The sequence below is a fragment of the Hemiscyllium ocellatum genome, chromosome 33, assembly GCF_020745735.1.
Source record: "Hemiscyllium ocellatum isolate sHemOce1 chromosome 33, sHemOce1.pat.X.cur, whole genome shotgun sequence".
NCBI lineage: Eukaryota > Metazoa > Chordata > Chondrichthyes > Orectolobiformes > Hemiscylliidae > Hemiscyllium > Hemiscyllium ocellatum.
Genome location: NC_083433.1, coordinates 29021935 through 29035948, shown reverse-complemented (window position 1 = coordinate 29035948; position 14014 = coordinate 29021935). Strand labels below are relative to the sequence as shown.

At 44.2% G+C, this 14014-nt stretch overlaps 1 protein-coding gene across 2 annotated transcripts in view; it reads left to right on the top strand.

Annotated features, from left to right (window-relative positions):
• Positions 1-14014, top strand: part of sgsm3 (small G protein signaling modulator 3) — a 184173-nt gene that overhangs the window by 155029 nt on the left and 15130 nt on the right. For both annotated transcript variants that reach the window (XM_060849368.1, XM_060849367.1), the window contains 2 exons: positions 10400-10448; positions 13103-13188. In XM_060849368.1, the coding sequence (XP_060705351.1) occupies positions 10400-10448; positions 13103-13188 (135 nt within the window). The remainder of the gene's footprint in view (positions 1-10399; positions 10449-13102; positions 13189-14014) is intronic.

Sequence of the window (14014 nt, the reverse complement as noted above, 5' to 3'; positions counted from 1 at the left end):
GTGTGATGGATATAGGGCCACGATGGGATAGACCCATAAGCTACAAAAGAGATGACAGGAATCTGAAATCGTTGATTTTCCTTCTATACTTGCCAATAAGATAGAACAGAGTGAGCCAATGTTTAATCGTGAGGTTTGTAATAGTCTATTTGGTATAACAATTCAGGATGTACCCAATAAATGAAATGCACTCGAGAGTGAAACCCCTGATCTGGATGCATTGCATTCACATATTTTAGAATAATCTCGGTAAGAGATTGCAGAGAAAATACCACATGTATTTGAGAATTAATTAGGAAAGCTGCAGTGCAAGAGAGCTGGCAAATAATTAATGCTATTCCTATATTTGAGTTTTGAGTCCAGTATGTCGTCTTTGAAGATGTTTTCTCTTGGACTTAAAACATCAACTCTCTTCATGGATGCAGTCAGACTGCCAGAGTATTTCCAGTGCATTCCACTTTAATTTCCTTAGAATTTTATATGTTTCAGTTTAATCATCTTTCATTCTGCTAAACTCCAATGTGTATTGACCAATCTGCTCAACTGTTCCTCATCAAACCATACCAAGAATCAGCCTCTGAGACCACCCCTGAACTACCTCCAATTCAACTATATCCCTGTTTAAGTAAGGCAACCAAAACTATACGTAGTACTCCAGATGTGATCTCATCAACATTTTGTCCAAATGTAGTAAGACTTTTCTCCTTCTCAATTCTGCTTGCCTTCCTCATTACTTGCTATATCTGCAAGCTGACCTTTTGGAATGTGTTTACAAGGAGACCCTTTGCACTGCAGCACTCTTCCTGTCAAGCTCCAAGATCAGAAATAGAGAGCGGGAGTAAAGGGTAGTTATTTAGAGTGGAAAAAGGCTGGAAGTGGAATTCCACTGGGATCACTAAAATTCACAATTTACATAACTATTTGAATTTTAATATCTGACACTTCCTAAATTTGTTGGTGACACCATATTAGGTGATAGTCAACAATGAGCAGAACTGCAACAAATTTCAGGAGGAAATTAATAAACTTGCAGAATGGGCACTCATTGTCAAATGACATTCGTTGCCAACAAATGTGAATTAGAATGTTTTGTTGGGAAGGCTGTATTACTTGGAACATTTTGTTTAAGAACAACAAAGGAGTTGCATGGGACAAATATTATTCACTAAAAGTTGACCCCTGGTAGGGAAGGCCATAGAGAAAATTGAACCAGGACTCAGGCATAGAATTACAAAGTATGCAGGTAACACTGAATCTTACTGAACTTTGGTAAGACCACACTTGGAACACTGTGAGCAGTGGTGAGTTTAAAGAAAGGATGTAGAAGCACAGGAGAAAGTGCAGAGAAGATTTACAAAGAAAGCAGCAGAAATGCATAGATGTAAAGATCAGAGAAAGATTGGCAGGCTGGGTCTCAAATTGAGGTTGTTAAACTGATGAAAGGTTTTGCTCAAGTAGATCAGTGGAATATAGGATATCCTTTTATTGTCACATATTCTCCATTGTAGGAGTAATGTGAAAAGCTTTTACAATGTCTGCCTCCTTAAGGCAGCATCTTAGATGCGAGTACCTACGTACAATACTTTGATACAGCAGTGGAATAAAAGTAATTGCATTACTTTACAGAGTTGAAACATAAGTTAAAATAGGACACCATTAAAGGGTTGAAATTACATTAAGATATAGTAAATTTCAAATGGACATTACAGTGTAGCAGCTCAGCGCACAGCCTGTGTGTGGTCTGACTACCTGTTCTAAACCCCAGTCCAACAGCTATCCTATTCTGCTGCAAGCCCCAGACCGCTCCGCACCAGCCTTCAGTTGCTCCAATGGCAGGTCCAAAACAGCCTCCACTGTGCTGGTCTCCGCCAAGGACTTGCTGCCTGCACAATGCTCTGGGGCTGCTTCCCCACACTGCTCTGGGCCTCACAATCCATCTGCACCAGGGGCTTGCTGCTCCTGTTGTCCTGGGGCTCACAGCCCACACCCTGCACCAGAGTTCACTGCTCACAATGTCCTCAGACTCCCAGCCCACATCCTGCCCCAGAGCTCACTGCTGACACTGTTCTGGGGCCCACAGCCCACACCCTGTGCAAGGTTCACTGCTCACACTGTCCTCAGACTCACAGCCCACACCCTGCCCCAGAGCTCACTGCTCACACTGTCCTGAGGCTCACAGCCCATACCCTGCTTCACAATTCTCTGCTCACACTGTCCTGGGGCTCACAGCCCACACCCTGCCCCAAGGCTCCCTGTTCACACTGCCCTGGGGCTCACAGCCCACACCCTGCTCCAGAGTTTATGCTGGCAATCTGCTGCTGCTCCAGGATTCATTGTTAAGGGAAGAGAAGAATAAAAGAAGGAGAATCCAAAGGGTTTTTACAAATGCATTAAGGACAAAAGGGTAACCTGGGAGAGAATTGGGTCCCTCAAAGATCAGCAAGGCGGCCTTTGTGTGGAGCCACAGAAAATGGGAGAGATACTAAGTGAATATTTTGCATCAGTATTTACTGTGGAGAAGGATATGGAAAATATAGACTGTAGGGAAATAGATGGTGAACCAGAGGACTCAGCTTAAAAATACGGGGTAGACCATTTAGGATAGAGATGAGGAGAAACTTCTTCACCCAGAGAGTGGTGGCTGTGTGGAATGCTCTGTCCCAGAGGGCAGTGGAGGCCCAGTCTCTGGATTGATTTAAGAAAGAGTTGGATAGAGCTCTCAAGGATAGTGGAATCAAGGGTAATGGAGATAAGGCAGGAACAGGATACTGATTAAGGATGATCAGCCATGATCATATTGAATGGTGGTGCAAACTCGAAGGGCAGAATAGCCTACTCCTGCACTTATTGTCTATTGCACCTATTGTCTATTATCTTGCAAAATGTCCAGATTACAGAGGAGGAAGTGCTGGATGCCTTGAAATGGTTAAAGGTGCATAGATCCCCAGGACATGATCAGGTGTACCCAAGAACTCTGTGGGAAGCTAGAGAAGTGATTGCTGGGCCTCTTGCTGAGATATTTGTTTCATCGAACTCACAGGTGAGGTGCCAGAAGACAGGAAGTTGGCAAACATGGTGCCGCTGTTTAAGAAGGATAGTAAGGACAAGCCAGGGAACCATAGACCGGTGAGCCTGACCTCGGTGGTGGGCAAGTTGTTGAAGGGAATCCTGAGGGAGAGGATGTACATGTATTTGGAAAGGCAAGGACAGATTTGGGATAGTCAACATGGCTTTGTGCGTGGGAAATCATGTCTCACAAACTTGATTGAGTTTTTGAAGAAGATTGATGAGGGTGATCTATATGGACTTCAGTAAGGCGTTTGACAAGGTTCCCTATGGGAGACTAATTAGCAAGGTTAGATCTCATGGAATACAGGGAGAACTAGCCACTTGGATACAGAACTGGCTCAAAGATAGAAGACAGAAGGTGGTGGTGGAGAGTTGTTTTTCAGACTGGAGGCCTGTGACCAGTGGAGTGCCACAAGGATTGGTGCCGGGCCCTCTACTTTTTGTCATTAACATAAATGATTTGGATGTGAGCATAAGAGGTACAGTTAGTATGTTTGCAGATGACACCGAAATTGGAGGTGTAGTGGACAACGAAGAGGGTTACCTCAGATTACAACAGAATCTGGACCAGATGGGCCAATGGGCTGAGAAGTGGCAGATGGAGTTTAATTCAGATAATTGTGAGGTGCTGCATTTTGGGAAAACAAATCTTAGTAGGACTTATACACTTAATGGCAAGGTCCTGGGGAGTGTTGCTGAACAAAGAGACCTTGGAGTGCAGTTTCATAGCTCCTTGAAAGTGGAGTCACAGGTAGATAGGATAGTGAAGAAGGCGTTTGGTATGCTTTCCTCTATTGGTCAGAATATTGAGTACAGGGATTGGGAGGTCATGTTGCAGCTGTACAGGACATTGGTTAGGCCACTGTTGGAATATTGTGTGCGATTCTGGTCTCCTTCCTATTTGAAAGATGTTGTGAAACTTGAAAGGGTTCAGAAAAGATTTACAAGGATGTTGCCAGAGTTGGAGGATCTGATGTACAGGGAGAGGCTGAGCAGGATGGGGCTGTTTTCCCTGGAGCGTCTGAGGCTGAGGGGGTGACCTTGTAGAGGTTTACAAAATTATGAGGGGCATAGATAGGATAAATAGACCAAGCCTTTTCCCTGGGATCGGGGAGTCCAGAACTACAGGGCATAGGTTTAGGGTGAGAGGGGAAAGATATAAAAGAGACCTAAGGGGCAACATTTTCATGCAGAGGGTGGTACGTATATGGAATGAACTGCCAGAGGATGTGGTGGAGACTGGTACAATTGCAACATTTAAAAGGCATTTGGGTGGGCATATGAATAGGAAGGGTTTGGAGGGATATGGGCTGGGTGCTGGCAGGTGGGACTAGATTGGGTTGGGATATCTGATCGGCATGGACATGTTGGACCAAAGGATCAGTTTCCATGCTGTTCATCTCTATGACTCTATGACTCTAAGAAGCTAAAGGGAAAAAGAAATAGGTAGAGCAGAGGTTCATCCTTTTATGCCCCCATCGTGCTGCATGAGCATAACCAGAGGCTGTTGATTTGAGAGTCTCCAAGAAATCCACTCAGGTGGGACACCTTCACATAGATTAGGGAGAGTGTAGAACTGACTCCTACAAAGTGTTTGGCTAAGAATTTGGCTGTCTTTCATTTACTCAGTTCCTATTGCTAAGCACACCTTTCTCTTTGCCTTTGCTTAATTTTAAAATATTAATTTGGCCTCCACATGAAATACCAATGTTAATTGAGAGAACTTTACAGTAAGTCCTCACTTAAGGTCTTGGTTGTGTTCCTGAAAGTCATAACTAAAGTGAACCATGAGTTTATGAATCAAGATATTTCTTTGCCTGAAAAAAAAAGTGTACAAGTGCATATTCAGCACTGTGCATTCCTAGGTGAACTAACATGCAAGCTAAAATGTATGCTTGGAGTTATTTTAATCATCCTGTTCAGACATGCTATGAGCCGACAGGTGGGACTTGAACCTAGACCTTCTGGCCTGAGGTAGGGACCATACCGTTACATTACATTTCCTTTTAAATTCTGCCAGCTGCTGTGGTGGGATTAGAGTGTCCCTACATCATGAATCTGGCCTTGAATTACAGCACTGCTAATTCCTCAGGTAGTTTTGCTACTGCTTTTGGGAGGAGTTTAAACTAGTCTGGCAAGGGGACACAGAATATCAATGAAAAAGAGATACATCATGCTACAGCATAGGAAGCAAGTCACAGTGAGTTCATCGTTGTTGAATGACAAGAGAGTAAGGCAATGCTGGCTGGTTTTTAATGCTAGAAGTGTAATAGGTTAGATTGATGAGTCTGTGGCGTGGATTGACACATGGAAGTCTGATATTTTTGCCGACACAGAAACATGGTTCCAGGATATGGGATCTTTAGACGAGGCGGAGGAGGGTATAAAAATGGTGGTGGTGCAGCACTATTAGTTAAGGAGTCAATTAATGCAGTAAGGAGAAATGATATCTTGGAAAGGTCCTCAAACAAGGTGTTGTGAGTAGAACTTAGGAATGTTAAGGGGGAGCCACTTTACTGGGAATGTTATAGGCCTCCAAAGAGTCAACAGAAAAATGGAAGAGCACATCTATAGACAATTCACAGAGGTGTGTAAGAGTTATAATCAGGAACTTTTGCTTGAGGATTTCGATTTTCCCAACATAAACTGGGATAGTCATAGTGTTAAGGATTTAGAAAGGGTGGATTTCTTGAAATGTAGGAGAAAGTGAGGACTGCAGATGCTAGAGATCAGAGTCAAGGAGTGTGGTGCTTGACAAGTGCAGCAGGTCAGGCAGCATCTGAACAGCAAGAGAGTCAATGTTTCGGGCATAAAGGCTCTTCATCAGGAATGTTGGGGGGAGAAAGGGGGCTGAGAGAAAAATAGAGTGAGGTGGGGATGAAGGTAGGTTGGGGGTGATAGGTCAGAGGGGAGGGTGGGGTGGATAGTTGGGAAGGAAGATGGACAGTTCAAGAGAGTGGTGCCAGGTTGGAGGGTTGAATCTGGGATGGGGCTGAGGGGAGATTAAGAAACTAGTGAAGTCGATGTCATGTATCCAGGGCAGTTTTTTTTGTATCAGTATGTAGAAAGCCCAACAAGGGATAGCGCAATGGATCTGGTTCTGGAGAAAGAAACCTGGTAGTTGGGGAACATTTTAGTGACCCAACATTTAGATTAGACTTACAGTGTGGAAACAGGCCCTTCGGCCCAACAAGTCCACACCGACCCGCCGAAGCGAAACCCACCCATACCCCTACATTTACCCCTTACCTAACACTACGGGCAATTTAGCTTGGCCAATTCACCTGACCCGCACATCTTTGGACTGTGGGAGGAAACCGGAGCACCCGGAGGAAACCCACGCAGACACGGGGAGAACGTGCAAACTCCACACAGTCAGTCGCCTGAGTCGGGAATTGAACCCGGGTCTTCAGGCGCTGTGAGGCAGCAGTGCTAACCACTGTGCCACCGTGCCGCCCAACATGGTAGAGTTCAAATTCCTTTCAGTTGAAGGAAAAAGGTGACTTGCAAAATATGGCTTTGAATTAGGGGAAGTCAGATTTTATTAAAATAAAGCTGAATCTGGCAAGAGTTGACTGGTAACAGAGTAAGTCTACAGCAGAGCAATGAGGGGTATTCGGAAAGCTGGGGAGAGTACAGGTCCAACATGTAGGAGGGAAATATAGGAGCATTAAATTCAGAGAACCCAGGATGTCTAGGACGATTCAGGACTGGATGAAGAAGAGAGGAGCTTTCAGCAAGTCTAAAGGCTGCAATTCAGTGCGGCCCTGGAGAAATACAAGAAGTGGAGGAGGGAACTTAAGAAAATAATTAGAAGAACAAAAGAGGGTATGAGAAAGGATTTGCAAACAGGATTAGGGAAAATCCTAAAGTATTTTATAAATACATAAAAGGAAAGAGGTTAACCAAGGAAAGATTAGGGCCGACCTGTGTGGAAGCCGGTGTGTATTGGAAGGGTGTTAAGTGAATACTTATCTTCAGTCTTCACTCTAGAAAAGGAAAACATAGCTATAGAATTCAGAAAAGGGGACTGTGATGGACTTGTACATCTTGACATGGGAAATGGGGAGTTATTAGAGGTTCTGTTGGGCTTTAAAAAACAGACAAGTCCCCTGGCCTGAATGAATTGCAATCGCCACAAATTCACCTGCACCTCCACACACATCATCTGTTGCATCCGCTGCACCCGATGTGGCCTCCTCTATATTGGGGAGACAGGCCGCCTACTTGCGGAACGCTTCAGGGAACACCTCTGGGACACCCGGACCAACCAACCCAACCACCCCGTGGCTCAACACTTTAACTCTCCCTCCCACTCCACCGAGGACATGCAGGTCCTTGGACTCCTCCATCGCCAGAACACAACAACACGACGGTTGGAGGAAGAGCGCCTCATCTTCCGCCTGGGAACCCTCCAACTACAAGGGATGAACTCAGATTTCTCCAGTTTCCTCATTTCCCCTCCCCCCACCTTGTCTCAGTCGATTCCCTCGAACTCAACACCGCCCTCCTAACCTGCAATCTTCTTCCTGACCTCTCCGCCCCCACCCCACTCCGGCCTATCACCCTCACCTTGACCTCCTTCCACCTATCACATCTCCATCGCCCCTCCCCCAAGTCCCTCCTCCCTACCTTTTATCTTAGCCTGCCTGGCACACTCTCCTCATTCCTGATGAAGGGCTCTGGCACGAAACGTCGAATTTCCTGTTCCTTGGATGCTGCCTAACCTGCTGTGCTTTAACCAGCAACACATTTTCAGCTCTGAATTGCATCCCAGGCTGTTGGTGGAGGCGAGGCAGGAAACTGTAGGTGCTCTAACATAAATTTTCTTTATTCCTCTCCGGCCACAAGGGAAATGCCAGAGGACTGGAGGTTAGTTAATCTGGTTCCACTTTTCAGGAAGGGTGGTAGAGATGAACCAGGAAATTAAAGACCGGTGAGTCTCATGTCAGTTGTAGGGGAACTATTGGAGAAAATTCTGAAGAAGCGAATTAATACACACCTGGAAGAGCATGGATTAATCAGGGATAGTCAGAATAGTTTTGGCAGGGGGAGGTCATGCCTAAGTAAATTTGTTAGAACTTTTTGAAATTGTGATCAGATGTGTAGATGAGAGAAGTTCAGTTGCTGTAGTTTATTAGCAAAACTTTTGACAAGGTCCCACATGGGAGACTAATTGAGATGATTAAATGGCATGGAATTGAGGGAAGCTTGGAGAGATGGATCAGAAATTGGCTTAGTCATAGGACACAAAGAGGAGTGGTAGAAGCCTGCTCCACTGACTGGAGGCTGCTGTACAGAGGTATACCAGAAGGATCAGTACTTGGGACCCTTATTGTGTGTTCTATACATAAATGGTATAGATAAAAATGTTGGGAGGGGGATTCTTCAGCAAATTTGGAAACGACATCAAAATTGATTGAAGATGAAGATGAGTATAGGTTGCAGGAAGAAATGGATGGGTTGGTCAGGTAGGCAGACCAGTGGCAAATGGTGTTTAGCTCTGATTAGCGCGAGGTGATGCATTTTGGAAAAAAACAGTTGAGGGAGTATTTAATGAAGGCAGGTCACTGAATATCTTAGAGGAACAGGGGGAATCTTGGGGTAATTATTCACAGGTCCTTGAAATCATCAGAGCATGTGAATATGATAGTTAAGAAGGCAAGTGGAGTGCTTGTTTCCATTAGAGCAAGGAGGTCGTGTTGGAGTTGTAAGAGTGTTGGTCAGGCCACAACTGGAATACTGTGCACAGTTTTTGGTTACCACACTGCAGGAAGAACAGTATAACACTAGAAGAGGTACAGAGGAGGTTCACCAGAATGTTGCCTGGGAGGAAGAATTTGAATTTAAGGGGAGTCTAAACCAGTTTGGATTGTTTTCTTTAAAGCAAAGACTGAAGGGAGACATCATTGAGATGTAAAGGATAATGAAGGATATGGACAGGATGAAGAGAGTAACTGTTCCCCTTGGTTGAGAGGGCATAGTTTTAGGGTAAGGAGCAGGCGATTCAGAGGGGATTTCAGAAAACAAAACTTAGCAGGTGATGTGAATCTGCTATACACTGCCTCGGAAAGTAGTGGAGGCTGGAAACCTTACAAACTTTTAAAATATTTGGATGAGCATTTCAACTATCATGACATTCAAGGATATGGGACAAGTGCAGGGAAATTGGGATTAGTTACGTCGGTGTAGACTCGATGGGCTGAAGGACCAAATCTGTGCTGTATGAGTAGATGAATCAGTGTACCCTCACTTAATGGTTGGCTTGCCATAATCATGTGATCTGTATCTCTACTGTAGGTATCCTCATGTGGCTACATTTAACGTCTTGTAGAACAAAAGAAATGTAACATAATGTACCTCCTATCCGACTCATGATTTTTAAAAATCTGTTCAAATAGTATCTGTCTTTTTAGATTGATCGTACTCCATTTATGGCAGAGGTTAGTAAGTGCAGGGAGTTAGTTGGTGTGGGATGCTGCAGAGTTCATGCTTCAACCAACTTCTGCCATGAGATAAAGCCCTTCCATATGAGTTCAGAAATACAGTCGGGGGGAGGAAGCACTTAAATAGGTAAATCAAGGAGGATAGTTCAGGGGTTAATGGTGTGGCGTGCTGCAAGGCAAAAGTGTGCATTTGTGGAGGGAGTCGGCAGGTATAGGTAACTGCGGAAGGAAGGCTGGGAAGGAGATGTGCAGGGAAATCAGTGACGTTGAGTTGAAAATACCCACATAATTTGAGATAACAAATCCTAAAAAACAAACATGTTAAAACAGAATCATATTACGCAAAGTTACTTGAAGTGATTTACCTATGCTTTGTCTAATGCCATGATGTACAATCCCGAGGAGAGTTTAATGGGGACTTTTGGCATCAGGATATTACAGAGTCATGTAGCTATATCCTTATTGAAATATCTGACATTCAGTGGGCAATTGACAAGTAGATACTGATGGGATGTTTCCACTCATTGGGGAATATGGGGCATAAGGGGGCACATGTTTAAAATAGGGGCCTCCTATTTAAGTTGGAGGTGAGGAGGGTCATTAATCTTTGGAATTTTTTCTCCATGGAGTGTGGTGAAGGCTGAGTCATTGAATATATTCAGGAAAGCATTAGAGAGATTTTTGTTATGGAGATCAGGCAGGTAAGTGGAATTAAAGCAACAAGAAAATCATCCTCAATCTTACTTAAAAGAGTAAGAGGATTGATGCTAGATGGCTTACCCCTTCTCCTCGCTGTATTGATTGTACAAGGGTTATACAATTTGCGACATTTTAATGTAATTGGATGCTCAGCACCACTAATTAATGTTGATTCGTTTTTACAGGTTGGATGAAGATGGGAAGGTGCTGACTCCCGAGGAACTTCTGTACAGAGTGAGTGATAGAGTAGTAGTAGGAATACGGGATGGGGGACAGAAACAATGGAGTCACCAGAGGAGTAATGGTAGATAAGAAATGCAGAATGTGAATGATGGAGGGTTGAGGGATTTGGTTGATGGAATACGGGAGGTTCAGGGGAGAGGAGATTTGAGTGATGGAGTATGGGGGAATACCGGATGAGGAATGTGAGTGATAGAACTGGGGGACAGAGGATATGACGATGAACTTGGGAAGAGATATGTGACAGAAAATGTAAGCGATAGAGCGAAGAGCCATGTGGGACGGAGGAAGTCAGTTATGAAGTGGGAGTGCAATACGGCACAGGAGAGGGGACTATTTAAGTGGGGTGGGGCATCATGCAGGTCAGGGATAAGAGTGAGTTGGGCTGTGGGAATAAAGGGGTTGAAAGTGAGTAACAAAGCTAGTGGAGAAGGTGCTAAGTTGAGGGGTTGACAGGGAAGATAAGGATGAGTGCTGAAGTGGGTTCAAATCTATGTGCAAACTGAATGAAAGCTAAACACTGGCTGGGACTGAGCGGAGAAATATTTTAGGGGCAGAATCCTAGAGCCAGGGTGGAAAACGAACAAATAAGTAACAAGAGCAGGTCTGAAGTTAGGAATCATTTTTTTATTCATTTGTGGAATCTGATAAGAGTGGTTACATTATTGCCATTAGTGTAACATTTTATTGCAACTTTTTATGAGTTCAAATCCCACCATCTGCCATGATGTGATTTCAGCCCATGTACAACATACATTAGGCTGGGGTTCTGGAGTACTACTCAAGTGACATTTCAGTATCAGCTCCTGACTCCCCAAAGCCTAGCCATTATCTAGAAGGCACAGGTCAGAAGTGTGACGGAATACTCACCATTTGCTTGGATGAGTGCAGTTCCAATAACACTCAAGAAGCTTGACACTATCCAGGACAAAGCAGCCTTTAATTTGGGATCACATCTGCTACCCACAATATCTATGCCTTCCATCTTTGATTCATAGTAGTAACACTGTGTGCCATCTACAGGGTGCTGTGCAGTCATTCACCAAAGCTCCTCTGATGGCACCTTCCAATCCCACAATGTTTCACACTCAGAAGAACAACGGCAGCAGATACATGGGAACTCCACCAGTTCTCCTTGCAGTCACGCACCATCCTGACTTGGAATATAATGCCATTCATTTACCTCACTGGGTCAAAATTCTGGAATTTCATTCCTAACAATATTGTGGGCATCCTGACCCCATATACTCTGCACTATTTCAAGAATGCAGCTCATCACTACCTTATCCAGGGAAATTAAGGATGAACAAGAATTGCTGGGTTGAGGAATGAGGTATCAGGCCATTTCAGCAGTAGGCTGTAATCTTGTATGCCTCACTCTGTCTAAGCACCCTGTGAGCTGTATGTCTTTGTTTGCTATGATATGCCTGCACTGCTTACAGTACTTAGGCACGTGTGACAACAATAAATCAAATCAAATCAGTGTAAGGGGCATTGGGGTGGCCACGGGTGGAATATGGTTTCCAGGTGAACAGGAGGGCAGCAGGTCGGAGTCTGTGGTGTTATGGATGTGGAGCTAATATAGTTGGGTAGGGGAGGCGTATGTATGGCAGGTTTTGTGTTAATACTTAACCAGGAATTAAGTTCAGTTTTTAATTGTATAACTTTTCCTGAGTAACTATTAACTTAATTGCAGTGAGTCCCTCCTAATTAGATTACTTACAGTGTGGAAACAGGCCCTTCGGCCCAACAAGTCCACACCGACCCGCCGAAGCACAACCCACCCATACCCCTTTACCGAACACTACGGGCAATTTATCCTGGCCAATTCACCTAACCTGCACAACTTTGAACTGTGGGAGGAAACCGGAGCACCCGGAGGAAACCCACGCAGACACGGGGAGAACGTGCAAACTCCACACAGTCAATCGCCTGAGTCGGGAATTGAACCCAGGTCTCTGGCACTGTGAGGCAGCAGTGCTAACCACTGTGCCACCGTGCTGCCCAATTCTCTAATACACGAATGTCCTTCAGTGAAGGAAATCTGCAGTTCTCCCCTGGTCAGGTGTACATTTGATTCCAGATGCACAGCAATGTGGTTGACTCTCAATTCCCCTCTGAAATGACCTGGCAAGCCATTCAGTTGTATCAATGGCTACAAGTGCAGGGAAAGTTTTTGTTGGGTTATTATCCCTGCCTAATGCACCTAACCTACACATACCTGAACACTATGGGCAGTTTAGCATGGCCAATCCACACTAACCTGCATATCTTTGGATTGTGGGAGAAAACTGGAGCACCCGGAGGAAACCCACACACACAAGGGAGAATGAGCACATTTCATGCAGGCAGTCGCCCGAAGCTGGAAGCGAACCCAGGTTCCTGGCACTGTGAGGCAGCAGTGCTAACCACTGAGCCACTGTGCTGCCCATTAATTTTAAATGTCAAGTAAAGATATTAAGGAATATGAGCTATGATGAGCCATGATCTCATTGAATGGTGGAACAGGCTGAAGGGTCTGAATGGCATACTCCTGTCTTATATTCCTAAGGTAGTATACTATCTTTCTGTCTTCACAGATGATGCCAGATCTGCTGAGTATCTCCAACATCTTGTCTTTATACTAAATTCGGTTTCCCTTCTTTCAGGCTGTCCAGTCAGTGAACATGAGTCACGATGCTGCACATGCACAGATGGATGTGAAATTTCGGTCACTGGTGTGTGTGGGACTAAAGTACGTGATTATCTTCAGTGCTATGCCTTTGTGTCCAAATGTTGATGAGTGCATGGATCAGGGTTGGGTGTATCAGCTTGGAGTTCCAACCTAAATAAGATATTCAGACTCAACAAAAAGTTGGGCAAATGTATTTTGGAATGTAAGTTATCAAGGAACATCAATAAACTAGATCCTATAAATAGGCTGCAAGAAACAGTTCAATTGGAAAACAAATTTAAGGAGATGAGGAAATTCTGGTTGTAGGAAATTAATCAAAAAATAGAATTGCTGTTAGGCTTTAAAAATGAGATCAGACTAGTGTGGCATGCCCCATAAGCACATTTAGTTATTGCCATTAAATCTGAGGATTCCTTGTGTGACCAAGATGAATATTATATTCTGATGCTGAGGTAACAATATGTCAATTGCACCATCCATTTAAGGCCACATGTTATCATCACGGAAAGTCTGAGGCCATTTAGATGTAAGTAATCATCATTGAGAGAACATTATCACTGAGAGTACATTATCGCTCAGCTGTAGAATCATTGAGTCACAGAGATGTACAGCACTGAAACAGACTCTTCAGTCCAACTTGTCCATGCTGAGCAGATATCCTAACCTAATCTAGTCCCATTTGCCAGCACTTGGCCCATCTCCCACTTAACCCTTCCTATTCATTTGCCCATCCAGATGCCTTTTAAATGCTATAATCGTACCAGGCCTCCTCCACTTTCTCTGGCAGTTCATTCCGTGTACACACCACCCTCTGTGTGAAAAAGTTGCAACTTAGGTCCTTTTTATATCTTTCCCCTCTCACCCTAAACCTATGCTTTCTAGTTCT